Here is a 24,383-nt window from a genome sequence, read left to right on the forward strand (position 1 = left end):
ATCATGTCTCACAAACTTGATTTGAGTTTTTTGAAGAAGTAACAAAGAGGATTGATGAGGGCAGAGCAGTAGATGTGATCTATATGGACTTCAGCAAGGCATTTGACAAGGTTCCCCATGGGAGACTGATTAGCAAGGTTAGATCTCATGGAATACAGGGAGAACTAGCCATTTGGATACTGAACTGGCTCAAAGGTAGAAGACAGAGGGTGGTGGTGGAGGGTTGTTTTTCAGACTGGAGGTCTGTGACCAGTAGAGTGCCATAAGGATCGGTGCTGGGCCCTCTACTTTTTGTCATTTACATAAATGATTTGGATGCGAGCATAGGAGATACAGTTAGTAAGTTTACAGATGGCACCAAAATTGGAGGTGTAGTGGACAGGGAAGAGAGTTACCTCAGATTACAACAGGATCTGGACCAGATGGGCCAATAGGCTGAGAAGTGGCAGATGGAGTTTAATTCAGATAAGTGCGAGGTGCTGCATTTTGGGAAAGCAAATTTTAGCAGGACTTATATACTTAATGGTAAGGTCCTAGGGAGTGTTGTTGAACAGAGACCTTGGAGTGCAGGTTCATAGCTTGGAAGTGGAGTCGCAGGTAGATAGGATAGTGAAGGTGGTGTTTGGTATGCTTTCCTTTATTGGCCAGAGTATTGAGTACAGGAGTTGGGAGGTCATGTTGCGGCTGTACAGGACAGTGGTTAGGCCATTGTTGGAATATTGCGTGCATTTCTGGTCTCCTTCCTATCGGAAAGATGTTGTAAGATACAAAAGAGACCTAAGGGGCAACTGTTTCATGCAGAGGGTGGTAAGTGTATGGAATGAGCTGCCAGAGGATGTGGTTGAGGCTGGTACGATTGCAACATTTGAGGCATTTGGACGGCTATATAAATAGGAAGCGTTTGGAGGGATATGGGCCGGGTGCTGGCAGGTGGGACAAGATTGGGTTGGGATATCTGGTCGGCATAGACGGGTTGGACTGAGGGGTGTTTCCATGCTGTACATCTGACTCTAACTTCAACCAGCCAGCCTTACTTTCAAAAGGATATTTTGAAACAATAAACCTTCATCTGAAGAAAGATGCACCAACACCATACAAGGGTAATGTAGGATGCAGTGTGATAGAATGTTGGCAATGATGAATTAGTCACCCCTTTCTCATCACTATTTTACTGCCAATTTCACCTTTTAAGATTCTGAACAATTAATTTTTTAAAAAAACTTTCATTGATGACCATGTGGTCATAAGACACAGGAGCAGAAATTAGGCTATTAAATCATTATAGGTAGTTCTGGGAAAATGCCCTTCAAGTCTGTTCCACCATTCAATAACAGCTGATAAATTTCTCAACCCCATTCTCCTGATTTCTCCCTGTAACCCTTGACAATCAAGAACTTCTCTACCTCCATCTTAAATGTACTAAATGGCCTGGCCTCCACAGTCTTCTGTGGCAGTGAATTCCACAGTCACCACTCTGGCTGAAGAAGTTTCTCCTTATCGCTGTTCTAAAAGGTCTTCCCTTGAAGGCTGTGCCCTCAGGTCCTACCCTCTCCTACCAATGGAAACATTTTCCCCAACATCCACTCTGTCCAGGTCTTTGTTCCCTGTAAGTAAGTTTCAATTAGATTCCTCCTCCCTTTCCCAGTGAACTAGGGAACATGAATGCAAACGTAATACTGCATTTGGAAAAGTGCAAATGTAAAGCTCAATTAAATCATTACTCAATTGTGAAAAATGGTAAACAAATTTAAGAAAATACATTAAAAATATACATCATTGTCAGTCCCTTGATGCCAAAAGTGTTTGAGTCATTATATTACAGTTAAGTGGTAATGTCACATGCATCCCAGCATGCTTTCTCAAATGCAGGTTCTTGACACTTAGTGATCCAATATCTTGACAGTTGTGTGCATGGTGATTTGCCACATCTTCTACTTTAGTTCAAGTGTAAATTAAACATGTTGCTGGCATTATTTTGAATTGTGTACCAGCTATATCACCAAGTTAAGTGGCTTTCCAATAGCAATGACGAGTAACTCAGACTTGGACACTGGATGCTCACCAGAAACGAGGAATTTAAATGTTGGTAATTAATAAATCTGCTAGTTTCAGTAATATAGTGGATTATAACAGGATCTTGATCAAATGGGCTGAGGAGTGGCAGATGGAGTTTAAATAAATATGAAGTGCTGCATTTTGGAAAGGCAAATCAGAGCAGGACATATACACTTAATGGAAAGGTCCTGGGGAGTGTTACTGAACAGAGACCTTAGAGTGCAGGTTCATAGTTCCTTGAAAGTAGTGTCACAGGTAGCTAGGATAATGAGGGCAGCATTTAATATGGTGACAGGATTGAGTACAGGAAGTTGGTGAGGCCACTTTTTGAATATTGTCTGCAATTCTGGTCTCCCTCCTAGAGGAAGGATGTTGTGAGACTTGAAAGGGTTCAGAAAAAGATTTACAAGGGTGTTGCCAGGGTTGGAGAGTTTGAGCTATGGGGGAAGAGGTTTGGGTTATTTTCTCTGCAGCATTGGAGGCGAAGGGGTAACTTTACAAAGGCTTATAAAATCATGAAGGGCACGGATTGGGTAAATAAACAAAGTCTTTTCCCTGGGGTGGGAGAGTCCAGAACTGGAGGGCATAGATTTAAGGTGAGAGGGGAAAGATTTAAAAGGGACCAAAGGGGCAACTTTTTCATGCAAAGGATGGTGCATGTATGGAACGAGATGCCAAAAGTAAACGATGGAGGCGGATACAATTCTAACATTTAAAATGGCACCTGGATGGGTATATGAATAGGAAAGGTTTAAGGGATATGGGCAAAGTGCTGGCAAATGGGACTAGATTAATTTAGGACATCAGGTCGGTCTGGATGAGTTGGACCAAATGGTCCGTTTCTGTGCTGTACATGTCTACAATTCTATTGTTAAATATCTTGTTTACTGCTCTTCAGCAGGGAGGAAATCAGCTGCTTAAGATGCATACAAATATGGTTGTCTCAACTGCTTTCTGAAATGGTCCAGTTACAGCTTAGTGGTACAGAAAGGAGGAAGCCAAATAAAACCAGAACAACCCAATTCACGCAGTCAACCCTGCAGGGACCGTTTTACAAATTAAGAGAACTATCCTGTGGATGAGTCATGTAAGTCTGACTCAAAGCTTACAGCCAATATCCCAGACTCCTCTATCCCTGGGTACACCAGTCCCAATGGCAGGACAATTCCAGCAGAGATGTGATATGACATACCCTCAAGCCTCATTTTACCATCTCTTACGGATAATGCAAAAAAAGGCTCCCTAAGTGTAGCCGAGAGAATAAGATATTCACTTATAATGAACAAAGAAAGTTAACAGAAGTGTACCATTTGGCCCCGCAGACCTGCTTAGACACTCAAGAGGATCATGAATCGACGTTTTGGGCATAAGCCCTTCTTCAGGAAGAAGAGCTTATGCCCGAAACGTCGATTCTCCTGCTCCTCAGATGCTGCCTGGCCTGCTGTGTTTTTCCAGCACCACATTTTTCAACTCTAGTACTGCAGCATCTGCAGTCCTCACTTTCTCCTACTCAAGAGGATCATGGCTGATCAGTTTATGGATGAGTGTGCAGTTCCAAATGGAGGGCAAATTCTCCACCCCCACCCACCCCAAATTATCATACAGAATGAAGTAGTGGATGGGGAACAGGAAATTGGTGGGAAGTGACAGTGATCAGACATGGGAATATCAGTGACTGATATTGGTGAATAGTGAGTCAAGAGAGATTTCATTTGGGAAGTTTACATAGAGGGGGAGATGTTGAATAGGTGGGACTGTTTTCCCTGGAGCGTCGGAGGCTGAGGGGTGACCTTATCAAGGCTTATAACATAATGAGGGGCATGGATAGGATAAATAGACAAAGTCTCTTCCCTTTGAGGGGGGCATGGGGAATCCACAACTAGAGCGTATAGATTTAGGGTGAGAGGGGAATAGATATAAAAGAGACCTAAGGGGCACTTTTTTCACACAGATAGTGGTGTGTACATGAAATGAGCTGCCAGACGAAGTGGTGAAGGCTCGTAAATTTGCAACAGTTAAAAAGGCATCTGGATGGGTATATGAACAGGAAGGATTTGAAGGGATATGAGCTGGGTGCTGGCAGGTGGGATTAGATTGGGCTGGGATATCTGGTCAGCATGGACGAGTTGGATCAAAGGTCTGTTTCCGTGCTGTACATCTTTATGACTCTATGAGGACTGACAGAGGACAGGAGGACAATGAACTCAAGAGTGAGCATGTGATAAAAGTTAAAATCTCCTTGGAGGAGAAGCCACTCAATGCAGAAACTGGCAAAGAAAAGCAATGTGAAAATTACAGTCAAATAGCATAAAAGCGGGAGGATTAGTTAGCACTTCTACAATATACTTATGCATTTTATTCTAGCACTGTTCTTTGCAGTTTGAGTGAGAGCTCCCATTAACTTACATTTTCAGGGGCAAGGTGAACAGGCAGGTCTCAAGTAATCAAACCTGTGCTGTTGGCATTATTCTTAAGCAAAATAGCTATCTATGAGCTAACCGAGCTAGCCATCTTCTCAAATTTATGTATTTTTAATTATGTAATAATACCAATACTGCTACATAGTGAAGTTTTGAAATGAAGTAGGAACAACTAGACAGTGCAATGTAAAGGTTTATGCCTTGCCAAACTGCCAATTTTAGCTCAGTTATACAATTCTTACCCAAGTCAAATGGTTGTGTTCCAAGTCTCATGTAAGATACCTGCTTTATGAGTGACTTAATTTTTGTAAAGAATGAGGGATGTTCTGAGTTTACTACACCTTTAGATTTATTATTTCCTACACAATTTTAGATTTATTATTATTTCCACTATAAATGACATCTATATTTAGAAACCACAAACTTGTTAGTGCAAATAGACCTTTCTACCAGCAATAGCACTTCATTACGAATTTGTCAGCAAATAATTTTTCAATTGACATATTTTGCTAGTTAATGACTACAAAATGTATTTGCATACAAAACAATGCATATTTAAAGTAGCTATTAATTGCTGTTAAAAATTATTGCCCATCCTAACTTTGCTTCGCATTCACTCTCAACTAATCTCCTTACTAGGTTTTATTCCCATGATCTCAAGATCGCAAAATATGAGAATTTAAAACAAATTTGATTAAATAACAAGCAAAGTATTTCTATAAAGTTTATTTAATTTCATTAGAATGTCAAATGGATTACGTAGACACCTTTCATTATTAGAATTTTGATGTTCCCAAATCTTCCAGTTTCATGAAGACTTGCCCATCCGTAGACAAACAATAACTATATTACAATGAATAATAGCATACTGATAGCAAAATGACATGCAACATTTAAAAAGGTACAACTTTCAACATACTAGAAAGACAATTTGATCTTATCTATGTGAATAGAAATGCTAACATGAATGCATGCATATTTCAGGACTGCATCTTTTGGTGGGATTGGAAAGTTTACATAGCAATGGGCTGCACAATCTGTTGCTTGTTTTGAGATAAAGGAAATTTTAAAATTTACAATTCAGGTGCACGAAATGGGGATGGATGTAGTCCACTGAAACTGGCTGGTTGCCAAGAACAGGTATCTACCATAAAAGAAAAAAATTTCATCCTTCTAATAATTTGACATAGCCTTGCACAAATTAGCCAGTGTATAAACCACTGCAGAAGTCTACAGCACCACAAAGAGATTGAAGAACTTCTGAAGTGGTTTCAAAATACACCACTGGACTGAATTTCACAGGGAGGAGCCGTCAGTTGCAATCAGCAAGATTTATTTATTTTAAGAAACACAGACATCTGCAACACTACATAAAGGCAATTTCTGTTCAAATGATGCTTTCTCAATTAGAATCAAGTACTTTTTAACCATTCCTTACCAACCCCTGCTTGGAGCCATATTTAGTAAGAACTAAAAAAGAAACAGGAACTGATTCCCAATCAAAAAAAGATAGAGTAATTTTTTTTCAGCAGATTCTGTGTTGGAATGACCCGAGGTATCACAAAACTCTGAAAAGAGACAAGATAAAATCTTGAAAACAACTGAGTGTTTTGGAATGATCCAAGGTATCAAAACTTAATAAGGGCAACATAATTTAGAAAAAAAGTTGTTTATTTGGGCTCAATTCTTCAGCTATTTTACAAATCAGGATCTATATTGGCTTCAAATGGAAAATAAATTGGAAGAAACACACTCACAAAAGATAATTGTAAATTACTTGTTTAATCTTCCACCAATTTATGAAACCTACCATAAACATCCAAAAAATGTTCAAAATCAAGCTGTGCTGTCTGCCAAAATATCAACTCCAGAAACCACAATATTTGGGAGATGAAAACTAGTTAACAAGCCCAGACCAATATTACCAAATGTGTCCTCGGTTAAATAAAACATCTTGTCATATTGTGGCATCAAGTCTAGGATTTTGATAGTTCACTTGACAACCAGTCAAGGCCTTCACATAAGCCACTTCCTTGTATAGCACATGTAGCCTGAACATGCCACTGTTAAAAAAGAAAAAATGGAATTAGAGAAGTTAACAAAATTAACTTTATTAAATTCTATACAGAAATACTATTGACTCTGAGTTATGAAATTTAAGTATTCGGCTATGGACATTTTAAATTCTAAAAAAGGTTGGTCAAACATCTCAATCCCTGGAGCCAAATGATTTTTGCCATAGTATATTTCCATGAGTACTGGTAGTTCGCCAACACTTTGTTAAATGAATGATCTTTTATGTGAACAGAAACAAGTATTTACCCACACAGCCTTTAGCATTATTGGACTGAGTTTAAGCAATGGAGTCTTAAGTGATTTTTTTTTTTGGTCTCCAAACTCAGTTCAGTATCCAGCATTCACACCCTCAACTTGGCTCCAGTCAACTGTGTAACTCAAACCAGGAGGTCAACTAAATTTTCATGATTTATTCAAATCTCCAGGAAGTACCAATGAGAAAATACACACAGCCACTTATGAATTAGAAAGTCGACTGTTCAACTGAGAGATTTTGGTACATTGATGGTGAGGTAAAGATTTATTTTAAAGAAAAAAAAAGACACCCACTAAACATTCACCCCAGTAAAATTGAATTGGCATGAATTTTCCATCTACAAACAACAGGTGACAACATTACTCAGGAATCAAATTTCAGAATTTCTGGACTGTACAGTCAAGCTTTTCCTGATACAATGCCATTTTGGAGGAATATTGATATTAAAGAGTGTATGACAATTTTGCATTAACTTATTTTATTACATGCATACTACCATCGTATTGTCAATGTTAACAATTCATATTTTGAGAGGAGTAGGTTACTTACAGTTGTGTTAGATAGACTCTGTAGACCTAATTTTTCTGTCACTTCACTAATGGTGAAGGCATTTGGGAGGTCCTGTTTGTTGGCAAACACCAGTATAACTGCACCTTTCAATTCATCTTCTAGAAGCTAGAAGAAAACAAAATAGTAATATGACTTTACTATTATGGCACATTTGGTTGAAGATTAAAACAAGGCAAAAAAAAAAAATTCTCAATCTCCTCAAAAGGATCTTTTGGATTTTCATTCTCACCACATGCAGTCCCTGATTTGCGAACACTTGAATTACTAATGGTTACACAGAATCAATACAGGGTCATTAAAATTAAAGATCAGACATGTGATTATTTCCTCAAATTTAAATGCAGGATGACATGAAATGTATCAAGTGATAGTTACATATTAAAATTATCTTCTGGATTTGTGGCAACAAATAGGGTAGTTGGATTTATACAAGTGAAATTAGAAGAATTAATCACTACCCTCAATTAATAATGCCATTAAACTAAAATCATAACACACGAAGCATCCTACATACCACAGTATTGAAACTCACGTAAGACAATGGTTTGTGCATGCAAACTTAATCACCCATAACACATTCCACAGACTGATGAGGTCACATTTAACAGATCTTAATTACATTTGCACACAATTGGATTATTTTCAGCAGGCAGTTACCACTTAAAAACTGCATTTCAGAAATCAATTTCAGATTTAAATTTAACTATCATGACAGTGTTCATTGCAATAGCATCCACTACATTTTCCCCTTCATATCTGTTCATATGCACCCCTAAAACAGGAAGAACATTCATAATTAATTCACTCCTCAAAAATAAGTCTTCCCAACTCAAGCTGATTGTTCCCTTTTATGACAATTAAAAATGTTGCAACATTTCTAACCTTTCTCCACCCTTTTGGCCTTACCATCACCCCACCCAATTGCAATCTCCCTCTTTCCCCAACCCTAGTAAAGAGATGACTGGCACTTCCTGCTCCTCCAATGACTCCTGCATTCTGGCACTTCCTATCTGGTCTCCAATTACAGTTTTCTCCCTTCATTTTTTTCTAACAGGCTCATAAGTGAAGCACAGAAGAAAACCAACCTGTCATTATAGAATCAGCTCACCATTTCCTTTCAAGCCTGATATAGACCTTGCTGGAAGCCCAGATGTACAATTCCAGAAAAAACTATAGTGAACAGTCGTGACAAACCTGAATAATTGTCATCATTCCTAAACCCAGTGGTTTAACTGCTTTCCTTTGAAGAGGTAACAAGTAGGTTAGACCAGGGAAACCCAGTGGATGTTATTACGACTTCCAAAAGGCCTTTGATAAAGGTGCCTCACGGGAGGCTGCTGAGTAAGGTGAGGGCCTGCGGTGTTAGAAGTGACCTACTGGCATGGATTGAGGAATGGCTGTCTAACAGAAGGCAGAGAGTTGGGATAAAAGGTTATTTTTCGGAATGGCAGCTAGTGACAAGCGGTGACCCACAGGGTTCAGTGTTGGGGCCGCAGCTGTTCACTTTACGTATTAATGATCTAGATGAAGGGACTGGCGACATTCTGGCGAACTTCGCCGATGATACGAAGGTAGGTGAACAGCCAGGTAGTTCAGAGGAGCTGGGGAGGCTACAGAAAGATTTAGACAGTTTAGGAGAGAGTGGTCCAGGAAATGGCTGATGAAATTCAATATGAGCAAATGAAAGACCTTGCACTTTGGAAAAAAGAATGGAAAACAGGCATGGACTATTTTTGAAACAGTAAAAAAAATTCATAAAGCCAAAGTACAAAGGGATCTCAGAGTGCTAGTACAGGATTGTCTAAAGGTAGACTTGCAGGTTGAGCCCATGGTTAAGGAAGCAAATGTAATGTCATTTATCTCAAGAGGGTTGGAATGTAAAAGCAGTGATGTGCTGCGAGACTTTACAAAGCTCTGGTTAGGCCCCATTTAGAATACGGTGTCCAGTTTTGGACTCCACACCTCAGGAAGGACATACTGGCTCTGAAGAGTGTCCAGGGAGATTCACACTGATGATGCCTGGAATGGTAGGCCTAACATACGATGAACGGCTGAAGATTCTGGGATTGTATTTATGAGAGTTTAGAAGATTGAGGGGATATCTAATAGAAACTTAGTAGATAATTCATGGCTTAGAAAAGGGTGGACGCTGGGAAATTGTTTTCATCAGGCAGGAATACTAGGACCCATGGGCACAGCCTTAGATTTAGAGGTGGCCAATTTAGAATGGAAAAGAGGAAACATTTCTTCAGCCAGAGTGTGGTGGGCCAGTGGAAATCATTGCTATGGAGTGCAGTGGAGGCCAGGACTTTAAATATTTTCAAGGCAGAGATTGATAAATTCTTGATCTCACTAGGAATTAAGGGATATGGGGGAAAGAGTGCAGGTAAGTAGCATTAAAAAGCCCATCAGCCATTATTGAATGGTGGAGTGGACTCGATGGGCTGAATGACCTTACTTCCACTCCTATTTCTTATGGTCTCAGCTACTAGTTAATTCACAAGATACCCAAATACATTGATCTGCTTGAGTACTTCATCACACAAATTACAACTAGCCTATTTAATGAGTTAACCAACCACAAACTTACTTAAAATTTGTCTTTCATTATTTGCTAGTGTTACTTAGAGGATTTACTAATTTCAGCTAGGTAAAAACAATTGTTGGCTGCTGTATATTTCACTCTGACACAAAGACATTGCTACTGAAATAGTAACAATAAACGCGGGGGGGGCAAGTTCAAAACGAGGGGGCATATTTTTAAAGTCAGAGGAGAAAGATTTAAAAAGAACATGAGAGGCAGATTTATTTTTTAAAAACAAGAACAGAATGGTAGTGTATGAATGAATTGCTCCAGGAAGTGGTGGATGTAAGCACAATGTTTAAAAGACATTTGGATAAGTCCATGAACAGGAAAAGATTAGAGGGATATGGGCCAAATGCAGACAGGTGGGACTAGTTTAGTTTGGGAACCTGGCCTGCATGGACGAGTTGGACCAAAGGGTCTGTTTCCATGCTGTATGGCTGTGACTCTATAACTGAAAGTGATGTTTCAGAGTTACAGGGCTTATATTACCCCTACTCCAAAGTCAATGCTTGGCATCAATAGAATTGTCCATTTCTGTAAGCCAGACATAGCCTTCCTTGACAAGTATTCAAGTTTATGAAGAGAACATCTCTGTTGATTGTGTATAGTGTGTGTAATCTGGTTGTGTTTTTGAAACCTTCACAGTTAAGGGAAGGGATATTAATATTGCTCTACTTTCACCAACAACATTGATCACTCACTACACAACAGAAGTGGTCTCATCTGTTGGTGGCCAGGGATGTAGAAATATGTAGATCTTTAACAAATGATTAGAAATCAATTCTTCTCTCCTTCACCCCATAATGCAAGACTCAGTCACAACCACATGTTGATTTTATGAGCATATTTACTAAAGCTTAGAGGGATTGTTTTTGTGTTTTGTAGTACTTGATCTATTTACTAAATGGCTAGAAGAATTTCCTACCAGAGATTAAAATTATACATTGCAGCACACTTCTTGCTCAGTGAGGAGCTCTGTAGGTGGTGAATACCAGTGCATGTGAATAGAGATCAAAGTTTATATTTTATGGTATTCATCTCCCCACTAATACAACAAATGCTGCTATTTCAGCATGAGTTGCACATTGCCCATCCTCAATCCTCACAGATACTGGAGAGAGGAAATAGAACTAAGGCTATGCTGAATTGATTATGGAACAAAATTGATAGATATTCTTCCATTCTACTGAATGTCAACAAGATTACTCCACAGTTCACAGGTGGAAGTCCTTAGAAGATCATGACTGGATGAAAATCCCACAACCATGGGAGGGTATACCTATTAACATTGCAGCCATTTAGTCAGAAAAAGCTATAGAATTTTATTTAAGCATGTAACAGAGATTTTAAGAAATGTGGCAAAGTACAGGCAAATCACAAAACCACAGAATTATTTTGGTTAACTCAGTTAACTTGAAAACAATGAAAGGGTTATGAAATATTGCAAGATTTTGAGTATTAAAAAGAAACATGATGTGTGTATACAATCATGGTGCATCTGTCAAGGGCTCCACGAGGAAGAAAAGTGAACCGAAGTGGCTGCATATTAAACAACTGAGAGTTGTGGAAAAAAATACACACTTTATCTTAGTTTCAGGTTAGGCAGGAAAATATTTGGACTGAGAATTACTGATATTTGCCAATGCTGTCTCAGCAATAGGTCTATTAAGGGATCTGTAACTATAGACGGCAGAGTTTTGGATTTTGTGGACTATAGTGATATCACTATTTTCTGTGATTACTGCGGATGGGATCTATTCCATAGATGAGTGCAGCACAATGAGCCTGGAAAGGGGAAGAAACGAAGGTGCAAGGTGATTGCTTTTGGAGAGGTACGAAAGTAAAGCCTTATATACATGTGGATCCCCGTTAAGGCCAGAATAAGAATTTACTGTGTTGTCTGTCACCGTTTACTACCTCATGAACACGCAGTTAGGTATCTACAAGAAAAACTGTTATCAAAGCACAAAGTACTTTGCAACCATTCACCTCTCAGACTTATTGCCTGCAAAAGGAAAACATAGAGAAAATTCAAATTTTATATTTGAATTTTAAAAAATTGAGTCACTTCAAAATATCACAGTGAACGTTTGCAAATTCCAAATGTGTTACATTTTAACACATTTGCCATCGAAAGGTTGAAAGTGAATATCACTGGTCTCATAGCACCAGGGATCCATGTTTGATTCAAGCCTCGAGTAACTATCTGCGTGGGTTTCTCCATAAGCCCCGGTTTCTTCCCACACTCCAAAGATGTGCAGTTTAGGTGCACTGGCCATACTAAATTGCCCCGCGGTATCTAGTGATGTACAGGCTAGGTGGATTAGTCATGGTAAATGCCATGTTATGGGGGGTTAGGGCGAGGCCTAGGTCTCAGTGGGATGCTCTGCAGGGGGTCAGTGTAGGCTTGATGGTCCAAAGGACCCCTCTCCACATTGGAGGGATTTTACAATTGTGATCTGTTTTTGAAAAATAATTTTATATTCATTCATTGATGTAAAATACATTTAGCATGTTGGAAATTTAATTTATTGGGAAAACTCATCAGGTCTGGCAAGGGTTAGCATTTTGAGTCTGATATGACTCTTCAGAACTCTTTCAGCTTTGAATGGACTCAAATGTTAACTCTCAGATGCTACTAAACTGCTGAGTTTCTCCAGCATGGTCAGGTTTTTCATATTTCCAGCATCCACAGTACTTTGCCTTTATTAAAAATTGTTACGGGGCAGTTTATACATTTTTAAAGACTACCAAACTTTCTGTACATTTTAATAGAATTGTTTAAAAAAACTTGGGATTTCATTCCCATGTTTAGAAGTTTGTCTTTTAGCCTTTTTGTTTCATTTGAAATTTAAATCAAAATAGGGTTTTGCCTATGCATACTCACTGCAACTGCTGCCCCCTCTGAAGTGGTTGACTGTTTTAGTGGTTTTAGATATCCAGAACTTCCAATGAAATTAGTGAAAAAGATTTTGAAGAATGGATCAACTCCTACAAATTCCTAATCAATGCAACTAGGAATAGTACTGCATATCTAAATAACCAAACTCTGGTGTATGTGAAAGGAACATTACTCACAACATCTGTAAACAAGATATCAAATTCAAATCTTCACAAATACGTACCATTTTGTTCAGCTCTTCTGATGCTTCTTGAATTCTCTCTCGGTCATTGCTATCTACCACAAAAATAAGACCCTGAAATAACATAAGGGAAACATTTTACAGTTTACAAAATTTACTTTGCCAAAGCAGAGAACACAAAAATTGCACATGAACACTGTTCATAAGATGAATTTTATTCTTCTACAAAAATAACCTTTATGAAAATGGCCCTCAATATTTTCCAACTGTGTAATACTACTAATTCAATGTATTGTCCTATTACAGTTCACTACCTCACTATGTTTGCTACACCTCTAAAAAAGGTGAGGGGAGTGGAATAAAACGGAGATAGAAGAAACAGAAGTAGTAATTGCAGAGGTAGGAGCTTCACTGAATAGTTCTCAAGTTTAGCTCCAAAGGCCCTCCCCCATTGGTGAGGTTTTACTCACCAGCAACTGAAATATGGCTTGATGTACATATTACTTGGCTACACATTATACAAAGAACAAAGTTTTTGTATAATGTACTAATTACAATGATCAAAGAAAATTTACAGCCCAGGAACAGGCCCTTCGGCCCTCCAATCCTGAGCCAATCCAAATCCACTGTCTAAACCTTTCACCTAATTCTTAAGGATCTGTATCCCTCTGTTTGCCACCTACTCATGCATCTGTCCAGAAACACCTTTAATGAATCTACCATGCCTGCCTCTACTACCTCTCGAGGCAACTCGTTCAGGCACCTACCACCCTCTTGTGTAAAGTACTTTCCGCGTATATCTCCCTTAAACTTTTCACCTCTCGCCATGACCGCGTGACCTCTCATTATTGAACCCCTCACCCTGGGAAAATGCTTATCTCTATCCACCCTGTCTATACCCTTCATGATTTTGTAGACCTCAATCAGGTTCCCCTCAATCTCCTTTTTCTAATGAAAACAATCCTAACCTACTCAACCTCTCTTCATAGCTAGCATCTTCCATACAAGGCAACATCCTCATAAACCTTCTTTGCACCCTCTCCAAAGCGTCCACATCCTTTTGGTAATATAATGACCAGAACTGTACACTGTATTCTTGTACAATTTTAGCAAGACCTGCCAGCTCTTACACTTGAATACCCTGTCCGATGAAGGCAAGCAGTCTTTTTGATCACTCTATCCACCTGTGCAACCACCTTCAGGGTGCAATGGACCTGAACTCCCAGATCTCACTGATCAACTTTTCCCAAGGCTCTTCTGTTTACAGTATAGTTTGCTCTACAACTAGACTCCCCAAAATGCATCACTTCACATTTGCCTGGATTGAACTCCACCTCCCACTTTTCCACCCAACTCTCCAGTTTCTCTGTATTCTTTGACAGTCCCCTGTGCTTTCTGCAATCTTCGTACCACCTGCAAACTTACTGATCAGACCAACAATACCCTCTTCCAGATCATTTATGTATATCACAAACAACAGTGGCCCCAGCACTGATCCTTGTGGAACACGACTGGTCACTTTTCTCCATTTTGAGAAACTCCCTTTAATTACTACTGTTTCCTGTTGCTCAACTGGTTCTTTATCCATCTAGCTAGAACACCGTGCATACCATGCGACTTCACTTTCTCCATTAGTTTACCATGGGGAACCTTATATACGTGACTCTCGTAAGGCGTTTGACGATGGCCACAGCCCTTCCTTCATCAAGATTGTCAATTCCTCAAAGATCTCTTAAGTTGGTAAGGCATGATCTCCCTTGCACAAAACCATGTTGCCTATCATTGATAAGCGCATTCTTTTCCAAATATAAGCCCATTCTTCTCCAGCAACTTTCCCACCACTGATGTCAGGCTCACTAGTCTATAGTTACCTGGAATATCCCAATTAGCCACCTTGTACAGGAGGACAACATTAGCAACTCTTTAGTCCTCCAGCACTTCACTTGTGTTTAAGGATGCTACAAAGATATCTGTCCCAGCTATTCCCTCTCTTGCCTCCCTCAGCAGCCTGGGATAGATCCCATCCGGTCCAAGGGATTTGTCCACATTAATATCCTTTAGCCTACCCCAACAGATCTTTTCTACTTATGGCAGCGTGATCCAGAGTAAACAAACTTCTAATCTCTAACCTCAACATTCATCATGTCCCTTGCGTCAGTGAACACTGATGCAAAGTAATCATTGAGAACCTCACCCATTTTTTCAGATTCAACACACAACCTTCCTTCCTTATCCTTTAGTGGACCAACCTTTTCTCATTATCATCTTACATATGAATAAAAATCCTTGGGATTCTCCTTAATTCTGCTCACTAAAGTGATCTCATGACCCCCTTTAGCCTGCTTGATTCTTGTTTAAGTTTGGTCCTACTCTCCCGATATTCCTCCAAGGCACATTCTGTGGAGGTCCAGCTGCCTGGACCTTATGTACACTTCCCTTTTCTTCTTGGCTAATTGTATTATTTCTCTCGCCATCCACGGTTCACGAATCTTGCCTTTCCTATCCCTTGTTTTCAAAGGGACATCTCCATCTTTAAAAGCCTCCCACATATCAAATGTGGACTTCCATTCAAACTGCTGCTCCCTATTCACATTTCCCAGCTGCTGCCAAATTTTTGATATAACTGGCCTCAGCCCAGTTTAGTACTCTTCCCTTAGGACTGCTCTCATCTTTGTCTATGAGTATTCTAAACCTTAGAATTGTGGTCACTCTTGCCAAAGAAACCCCCCCACTGCAACTTCTACCACCTGGCCTGGCTCATTCCCCAACACCAGGTCCAATATGGTCCTTCTCATCAGACTACTGATATACTGCCCTAGAAAAGTTCCCTGGATGCTCCTTACAAATTCTGCCCGATCCAGACCTGTGTATTAGACTGGTTTTCCTAATCTGAAATAGCTAGTCAAATAAGTAATCAAAACATGAATTTGTTAATCTGAATATCATACACATTCATAGTAAATAAAAGACGACAATAAAACAGCTTTTCTAATTAGGAAGCTTGCCTCATTTTGCAGCAAACTTAATTCCCACTTCAGATTCAATGGCCTTGCTCTAGGGATAAGACTAAGCCCAAGATAAACCACAAACCAATTCAAGTATTTGTAATGATGCATAATATTCCATGACAACTCTGAACTGATCTAATGGTAATAGAGCACTGAATTGGTCAGCTATGAGGGGGGTTTGGTATATTTCTGCTGGGAGCACAGCTTTTAATAATCTCCTGCTTGAGATGCCTTCCCCTTCTGAAATAGCAGTTACTCGAGATCAAGTTATTCATCTATTCCCCAAACAGAAGGAATCAAAACAAGTTTTTCATGAACAAATACACAAAGAACAGGGTTGAAGATATCAGACTGGTCTCCTAGTTTGCCAATCTCCAGCTAACTCTTCTGTAATTGGCTGGATTGAATAGATTGATATCTACAATAACCAGCGTCATGATATGCTCCTCGTAAGGAGAAACGACTGGCTCTGCAGTTCGGTGGTTGCATTGTTTTCAGGTTTTCCTCTAATTTCTTAGACACATTTACAAAATTCTGATTAAATCCACAGACCCCAAAAACACAAGTGATAAAACAATCTTACATAAAAAGAAAAACAGCTTTGAAGATAAACATAGCACAGTCCTGACTTATGTTTTACATGAATGTTATTGATTTGAAACATACTGTGGTATATCACTGGATCAATGGTGCTGGAAGAGCACAGCAATTCAGGCAGCATCGAGGAGTTTTTACCTTTTACCTTGTGGTATATCACTGGCTATTCATTGATCAAAACTTGTTACTGTAATTAATACCTGACATATGAATTATGTTCAGTTGTTCGGTCTCAAAAACAAAATACTGGCATACAATATGTACAAACAGAGGAACCTCTATTACTGGCATTTGATTATCTGAATTTGAGATTATCCGAACAAGATTGCAAGGGCCCGATGCTTGGCTAAACTGTTATCCTGCTTTCGATTATCCAAACAAAATACTCCATGTCACTTGGATAATCGAGGTTCCTCTGTATTCCTATCAAACTGAATAATTTTCAGAATGTAATTAGAGAACTATCACCCCGAATGGCAGTCATTATGCGAATACTACATACTTCACAGTCGCTAAAATCAAAAGCTAAAACCTTAGGAGACGAAACACCTTTCAGATTTCTGAGAATATGGGGTTAAGAAAAACATAGGGAACTACTTAGAGGATCATAACTATTTGTACTTAAAATGTGCCCTGAGAATTTGACATTTTTACAAATTTGCAAATACAAGGTAACAGAATACTTTGTCTCAGCTTTTTGGATCAGAGGATCTCCAAGATCAGTAGAAAAAATTATTTTATCCAGAGGATAGGAAGTGCTATGAAAAGAATGAATATTAAAATATAAAACATTTAAAAAACAGTAAATAGCTATTAACTAACAGAACATACAGAGTTTAAGTCAGCACATATCCAGGAGTTTCTCGGAGAGGATTTTCAAAATCACAGGAATTCCACAAATGTCAAAGCATTGGACACACTAATTCTGTGCAACAATAAACTACAACATACATAATCCTAACGGAGAGGTCAGTTAATTGCATATGCAGTCACATCAGAAACATCCTCTCCATGTAAGTTGCATTTTATCAAGCGCAGCTTTTAAGCCCAACTTCATAAAAATATTTACAAAGGGTCGCCAACCAAATTTGAAGAGCACTTATGTTCAAAAAGGAGACCATAAATGACTAACCTAGGAAAGGATGGTAACATTTCCAGTGCAGTTATACAGACAGATTTAGATCATTATGGAGATGAGCATTTCCTCATTTTATTTCTATAACTGAACAGCTGAACCACTAACTGAGAAAAAAAAAATTAGGCAGAACTAAAATGTTTCATTTCAAATAATTCAGCAGTTTATCAAAATCAAGACAGAATAGCGTTTATTGTGAATTTCTTCCCATGTGACACCACTACGGTGATATTCTGCATCTCTTGAACATAAGCTTTGAAGACAAGTATAATTATTCCATAAGTTCCATGAAAAAAAAGAAGAGATCAGGAAATTTTCTGTACAGTTCACTGCAAGTATCAAAAGTGCTCACCAAGTTACGAAATATTAATTTGCATACATCAGTTGCATATTTGGTTTGATACCCTTTCAGGATAAAATGCACACATTTCAAATTCATCACAGCACCAAATGTTGGGAAAGGTAAGAAATAGCATATATAAGAATGCAATAACAACATGTGCGACTTTCTAAATCAGAACGCTGAATTGGTGGTTGAGTTTTAAGAGGAAGTTCTGAGTTTTCACCAAGACAAAGATTTAAAGTCCTCAGAACTGCGAGAAGATACCTTGTGTAAATAAGTACAGTTTTAGACCTCAACTCAGTCCTGAAAATCACATGAAGTGAACCCCGACTATTTGGAATACATATGTGCAACAAAACTCTCATGTTTGGGTTGTGTTCTCAGAACAAACAACTACTGAATACAAGGTTAATGTAAAGCCCAAAAGTCATGAAAATATGCAAAAAGAATGTACTTCAATATTTTTGCCTCCTATACATTTTACTTATTGGAGGCAAAAAGCTGTGGATCTTCATCCAAATCATCTGCAGCTCTGGAATTTGATGGTTGAGGATCTTCAAAATGCTTTTCTCCTCAGTCGAAAAGTTTTGCATCAAGGTTTTTTTTTAATGTTAGCACTCATTTGACTCTCTTCAGTATTACATTCAAACCAAGCAACATATTTCTTTAATTTATATTATTCAATCCAGGATGCTAAGTCTTTCCAAAACTTCCATCACCTCAGAATGCATGTGAATTATGCGTTGCATTTTCACTATTTGCTTTATTTTGTCAGCATTACATTTAACTGTATGCACACAGTCAAATAAATGAGACTCAAAGCTTTGGATACAAATGGCTCACTCACGACAAATTTAGAGATCATATCTAATTTAACACAATGCATTTGTGGCTAAGGAAATCAATTTCTTAGCTTTCATGGCTAGAGTGCTTAGAAGCCAATGATAGATGATGATGTTACTCAGGCAGGCAACGACCAACCGTTGCTGAGAATCATGCAAGAACTGGGTTATCACGAAGTATGTGCATATTTTTCCAATGACAGATCATTAAGTGTTATGGTGAAACTGCAACAATGGAGGACTTTCTTTATTACTGATGTGAGGTAGTATGATTTATCTATTCACAAATACGAGTTTATTATTCTTACTGCAAATAAAACAAATCTTGAAAGAGGCCTTATTCAAATATTCAGAGGTGACAGTGCCAAAGACAGTGTCAAAAAAATTTAAGAGTCTGAAAAAAGGTTCAAAAATTGACAGAGACAAAAGAGTAATGTAATTAAAGCACTTCCGATGGGCAGTTAAAATGCAAATACTCCTCAACAAGAATGATCACAGTCATTAAACCTCATGCATTTCCCGTTTCTAGGCTTCTAAGAAACCGTGGACTAACAATTCCATAAAATCACAAACGTGACCTCAATATTTCAGTATTCAGTGCAGTTAGTGTATTAATACAGGATGAAGTCAATATTCACATCAGAACACGACCTGCTGAATTACATACATGCAACGTAAAGGACCATGGCATTGCTCTGCAAACTATTTTCCAATGTGTTCCTATTTTAATACCACCTACACAGGTAAACCATGGGCTGACAATCATAGATGGCCTGGCCAACAATGAATACATCTTACAGATATGAAAATTTGTCTTTTACAGAATCACATTAAAACACAGTCTTCAGACAAGACCGCATATCCTGTTGTGGTAGAAGATTCTGAAGCCACTCATATACACTGCAACCAGCTCTGGTCTCCATGAAAACGCTCTCAATCTTTCACTCACACATCTCTTCTCCCCACTTACTCAGTAATTATTCTTCTTCTTCCCCTTAACTCATTGCTCTCCCCACCCCACTGCAAAAAAATGTCCTGCCTCTCCACTTGTCATTCCTGCTTATGCAACCTTCCACTAAATCATCCCCCCTTCCTTTTCCATCCATTTACCCTCAATCCACCACCCTACTGGATGTCTCCACCTTGCCTGGACTCCACCCACCACTTGAAGCTTCAACTCCCCATCAATCAGTGACTGTGGATGCAACGTGGCTAGCGCACTTCCGAAGTAGAGTCAATTCTCTGGGAAAGGAGCTCAGACCTTAGAGGCTCAGATCCAAAAAAACCAGCAAATAGGTGGAGGTAGAAATTGACTGATTTTTCATTTATATGTAAAGGATGAATTGCAATTTTTCATAAGAGTGCCTGTTTGTACATTTAGAGATATTTGATCATGCTGAGAGGTGTCCATTGCCACTATTGTGCCCGAAACGTCGAATCTCCTGTTCCCTGGATGCTGCCTGACCTGCTGTGCTGTTCCAGCAATAAAGTTTCAACCACTATTAACCTTAAAAAGTTCAAATAAAGGCAAGTTGATCCAATAATGGAAATTGCCTAAATTGGAGAAGCAGATAAGGAAAGACTGCAGTTTGGTCATAAGTAGTTCAACAAAGCAATTGATTGCAGAAATACTCAGTTCATTTCCATGAAATTTGTAAAGAGTACCAAAGATTGGAGGAGCAGCAAGGTTAGTGTCAGATCCCAACTCTAGACTGGTGCAAAGTGGAGTCATTGAGATCATTTCTATTAACAATCATCTCATGGATGCTGCTAACATATAGTGGAGGTCTCCAACAAGTTTAATATGAGCGACAGCCTTCCCAGGCCTGCTACAGGTTCACTCCTGGCATAGACACCTTCCTCATTCATTTTCTGCTTCTTTACCTTTGCCTCCCAGAGGATATCAAAAAGTCACAGTGCAGCTGAAAGCAACACTGCTACTGAGGGACCAGCCAAAATAACAACGTCCTGACCTCCAAACATAGTTGTGCTCCCTCCAATAAAAAAAATTCACCTCTGAAGGAGCAGCAAGATCCAAAGGGAGAAAATCTGTTGGACATGAAGCATGCAAGCTTGGGAGGGTCAAAGTTTGTGACTGGGTGAGAATATCTATTTCTCCTGTACTTGCTGCTCCTCTGATCACAAGTCTGCAGTCCATTCCTGCTCTCACTGGCGAGAGAGCTGGGACTTTTTATTTTAAAAAGGCCCTTTTCAGCTCAAATGTCAGAACATACAATTCAAATGGTAGATTCTCAAGAATACCAACATTGAAAATCCAAACAGCAAAAAATTTGTCATCCTTTAATATCTTCTCAGTCTAATTTCACAGATGGAGCAAGACAAATATCTGGTCGAGACCACAATGAGAAGCTACTGTTAGATGATCCTTTCCTTATAATATCATCACTTAAGTAAACAGAGCAATGTGACTCAACTTCCAGAAAGGATGCTGACTACTTGCAGTAGCAATCTATAAGCAATGGCAATTTGCATAAATTTAGCACCTTGAAAGTAGGAAAATGTTAATTGAATTTATGGAAAGGAAATCTTTAGCAAGATTAGGAACCTGAAAAATTTATGGCATAGAAGGCATCCATTTTTACCAATGTGTTTGTGCCAGTTGACAAGAGTGATCCAGCCCAATTTCGCTTTTCCAGACCTTCAGATTATTGCACATCCAAGTGTTTTTGTTTGAAGGGAGAGTTTTTTTGTCACTGCCATCTGCACAGGCAATGGATTTCCAACTCCCACCACCCTCTGGAAATTTTTGTAAATTCTCTAAAATCCTTGTCAACTATTTAAAATCTATTCTCTACTATTATTGACCCCCTTATCCAGGTCCTTTGTATCCATTCTCTCCAAGTCCTTCATAACTTTGTATACTTTAACTGTTCTGCCCCCTCAGTTTCAAAAATCTTCTTGTTCATAAACTTTCCACATTGCCAAAATTCTCCACAGCTTTTAACATCCTCATAAATCTTATTGCTTCTCCAGCGCAATCACATTTCTTATAATGCAATGACTACACTGGAAGCAGTACTTTAGCATCAGCATTGCTAATGTTTTATAATGCGACAATATCGCTCATATTCAATACTTCAGCTAATAAATGGACAAAAGTGTACCTTAGGATTTCTTAACTGCCTTGTTAACCTGTTCTGCTTCTTTCAGGGATCAACAGACAAACATTTCAAGTTTCTTTTATTCCTATTAATTTCTCAGTATCCTACAAGTCATAACTCCCTTGCTCTGTGTGCCATTCTCCAAACTTTTTTTCAAAAAACAGGGTGGGTGTCTCTGTCACTACCGCGCTTTCGGTCAGAGAGTCTGAAATTGGAAAAATTCAGTTTCGTTTCCACCCTTCTCTGGTTCATCTGACTATTCTAGTCATTGATTTCTGTTTCCATTTTTGGAAAAGCTTGTCCACCAATATCCATTACTCTTAGTCTTCAGTTCTCAAGAAGTTCTACTGGAATCGAAACATTAATGGTGTTCACTCTAGATGTTGCCAAATCTGCTGAGTTTCTCCAACAATCTGCATTTATAGTCTACCATATTCGTTGCTCACCATGCTTTACTTTGGCAAGACCAAATGCAGACTGGGTGAGTGCTTTACAGAATACTCCAGCTCAGTCACAGATTCCCATGCTAATGTTTTCATCCTCTGCCTGCCAACACATTCCAATCGAAGCTTGAAAGCTGAAGGAACAATACCTCATTTTCCACTTAGGTACAGCTAAAACTAGATACTGAGTTCCACAACTTCAAAGTATGACAGCTTTCCTTACGTACTTCCATTCTCTCCTGGTCACATCTTGTACATCTTTGTGGACCCACTTTCTCTTTTTCACACTGTCATTACATCTTTCGCTGTCCTTTACCACAATTATCACTCCCTTTGTCTTTTGCTCTGGGCACCCTCAATCAATTTCATTTCTCACTCCTTCCCCCCAGGCAACCATATAATTCCACAATTTTCAGCTCCTTTCAGTTCCAAAAAAGTGATGCTGGACTCAAAATGTTGACTCTGGTTCTCACTTCATAAACGCTGTCGGGATTCCTGAGTTTTGCCAGTATTTTTCAACTTTACTCTCATTCTTCTCAAAATTACAATGCGATTAGGCAAGATTTAGGAAGCATAGGATGGGGAAGGAAGCTGCAGGGGATGGGCACATTAGAAATGTGGAGCTTATACAAGGAAAAGCTCCCAAGTGTCCTAGATAAGTATGTACCTGTCAGGCAGAGAGGAATCTCTGGTCAAGAGGAAGGCGGTGGCTTATGTTAGGATGAGATGTGAAGGCTCAGTTAGGGTGCTTGAGGGTTACAAGGTAGCCAGGAAAGACCTAAAGGAGAGAGGTCAGAACAGCCAGGAGGAGACATGAGAAGTTATTGACGGATAGGATCAGGGTAAACCCTAAAGCTTTCTATAGGTATTTAAAGAATAAAGAATGATGAGAGTAAGATTTGGACCAATCAAGGATAGTAATGGGAAGTTGTGTGTGGAGTTAGAGGAGATAGGGGAAGCACTAAATGAATATTTTTCAACAGTATTCACTCTAGAAAATGACAATGTTGCCGAGGAGAATACTGAGATACAGGCTACTAGACTAGGTGGGATTGAGGTTCACAAGGAAGAGGTATTAGAAATCCTGCAGAGTGTGAAAATAGATACGTCCCCTGGGCTGGATGGGATTTATCCTAGGTTCCTTTGGGAAGCCAGGGAGGAGATTGCCAAGCCTTTAATATTGATCTTTAAATCGTCATTGTCTACAGGAATAGTGCCAAGAGACTGGAGGATGCCAAATGTGGTTCTCCTGTTAAAGAAGGGGAGTAGAGACAACCCTGGTAATTATAGACCAGTGAGCCTTACTTCAGTTGTTGGTAAAGTGTTGGAAAAGGTTATAAGAGATAGAATTTATAATCATCTAGAAAAGAATAATTTGATTCGGGATAGTCAGCACGGTTTTGTGAAGGATAGGTCGTGCCTCACAAAACTTATTGAGTTCTTTGAGGAGGTGACCAAACAGGTAGATGAGTGTTGGTGTGGTGTATGTGGATTTCAGCAAGGCGGTCATAAGGTTCCCCACAGTAGGCTATTGTACAAAATGCGGAGGAATGGGATTGTGGGAGATATAGCAGTTTGGATCAGTAATTGGCTTGCTGAAAGAAGACAGAGGGTGGTGGTTGATGGGAAATGTTCATCCTGGAGTCCAGTTACTAGTGGTGTACCGCAAGGGTCGGTGTTGGGTCCACTGCTGTTCGTCATTTTTATAAATGACCTGGATGAGGGCATAGAAAGGTGGGTTAGTAAATTTGCAGATGACACTAAAGTCGGTGGAGTTGTGGATAGTGACGAAGGATGTTGTAGGTTACAGAGAGACATAGATAAGCTGCAGAGCTGGGCTAAGAGG

The 24,383-nt window shown here is 39.2% G+C and overlaps 1 protein-coding gene across 1 annotated transcript in view; it reads right to left on the minus strand.

Annotated features, from left to right (window-relative positions):
* Positions 1 to 5,186: 5,186 nt before the first annotated feature.
* The window catches only part of LOC122559024 (ADP-ribosylation factor 4), a 30,226-nt gene continuing 11,029 nt past the window's right edge, over positions 5,187 to 24,383 (minus strand). The window contains exons 4-6 of the mRNA XM_043708124.1: positions 13,090 to 13,161; positions 7,357 to 7,482; positions 5,187 to 6,538 (exon numbers count right to left, since the gene is read on the minus strand). Of these exons, the coding sequence (XP_043564059.1) occupies positions 6,452 to 6,538; positions 7,357 to 7,482; positions 13,090 to 13,161 (285 nt within the window). The 3' untranslated portion in view covers positions 5,187 to 6,451. The remainder of the gene's footprint in view (positions 6,539 to 7,356; positions 7,483 to 13,089; positions 13,162 to 24,383) is intronic.

Source organism: Chiloscyllium plagiosum, chromosome 18 (genome assembly GCF_004010195.1).
Source record: "Chiloscyllium plagiosum isolate BGI_BamShark_2017 chromosome 18, ASM401019v2, whole genome shotgun sequence".
Classification (NCBI taxonomy): Eukaryota; Metazoa; Chordata; class Chondrichthyes; order Orectolobiformes; family Hemiscylliidae; genus Chiloscyllium; species Chiloscyllium plagiosum.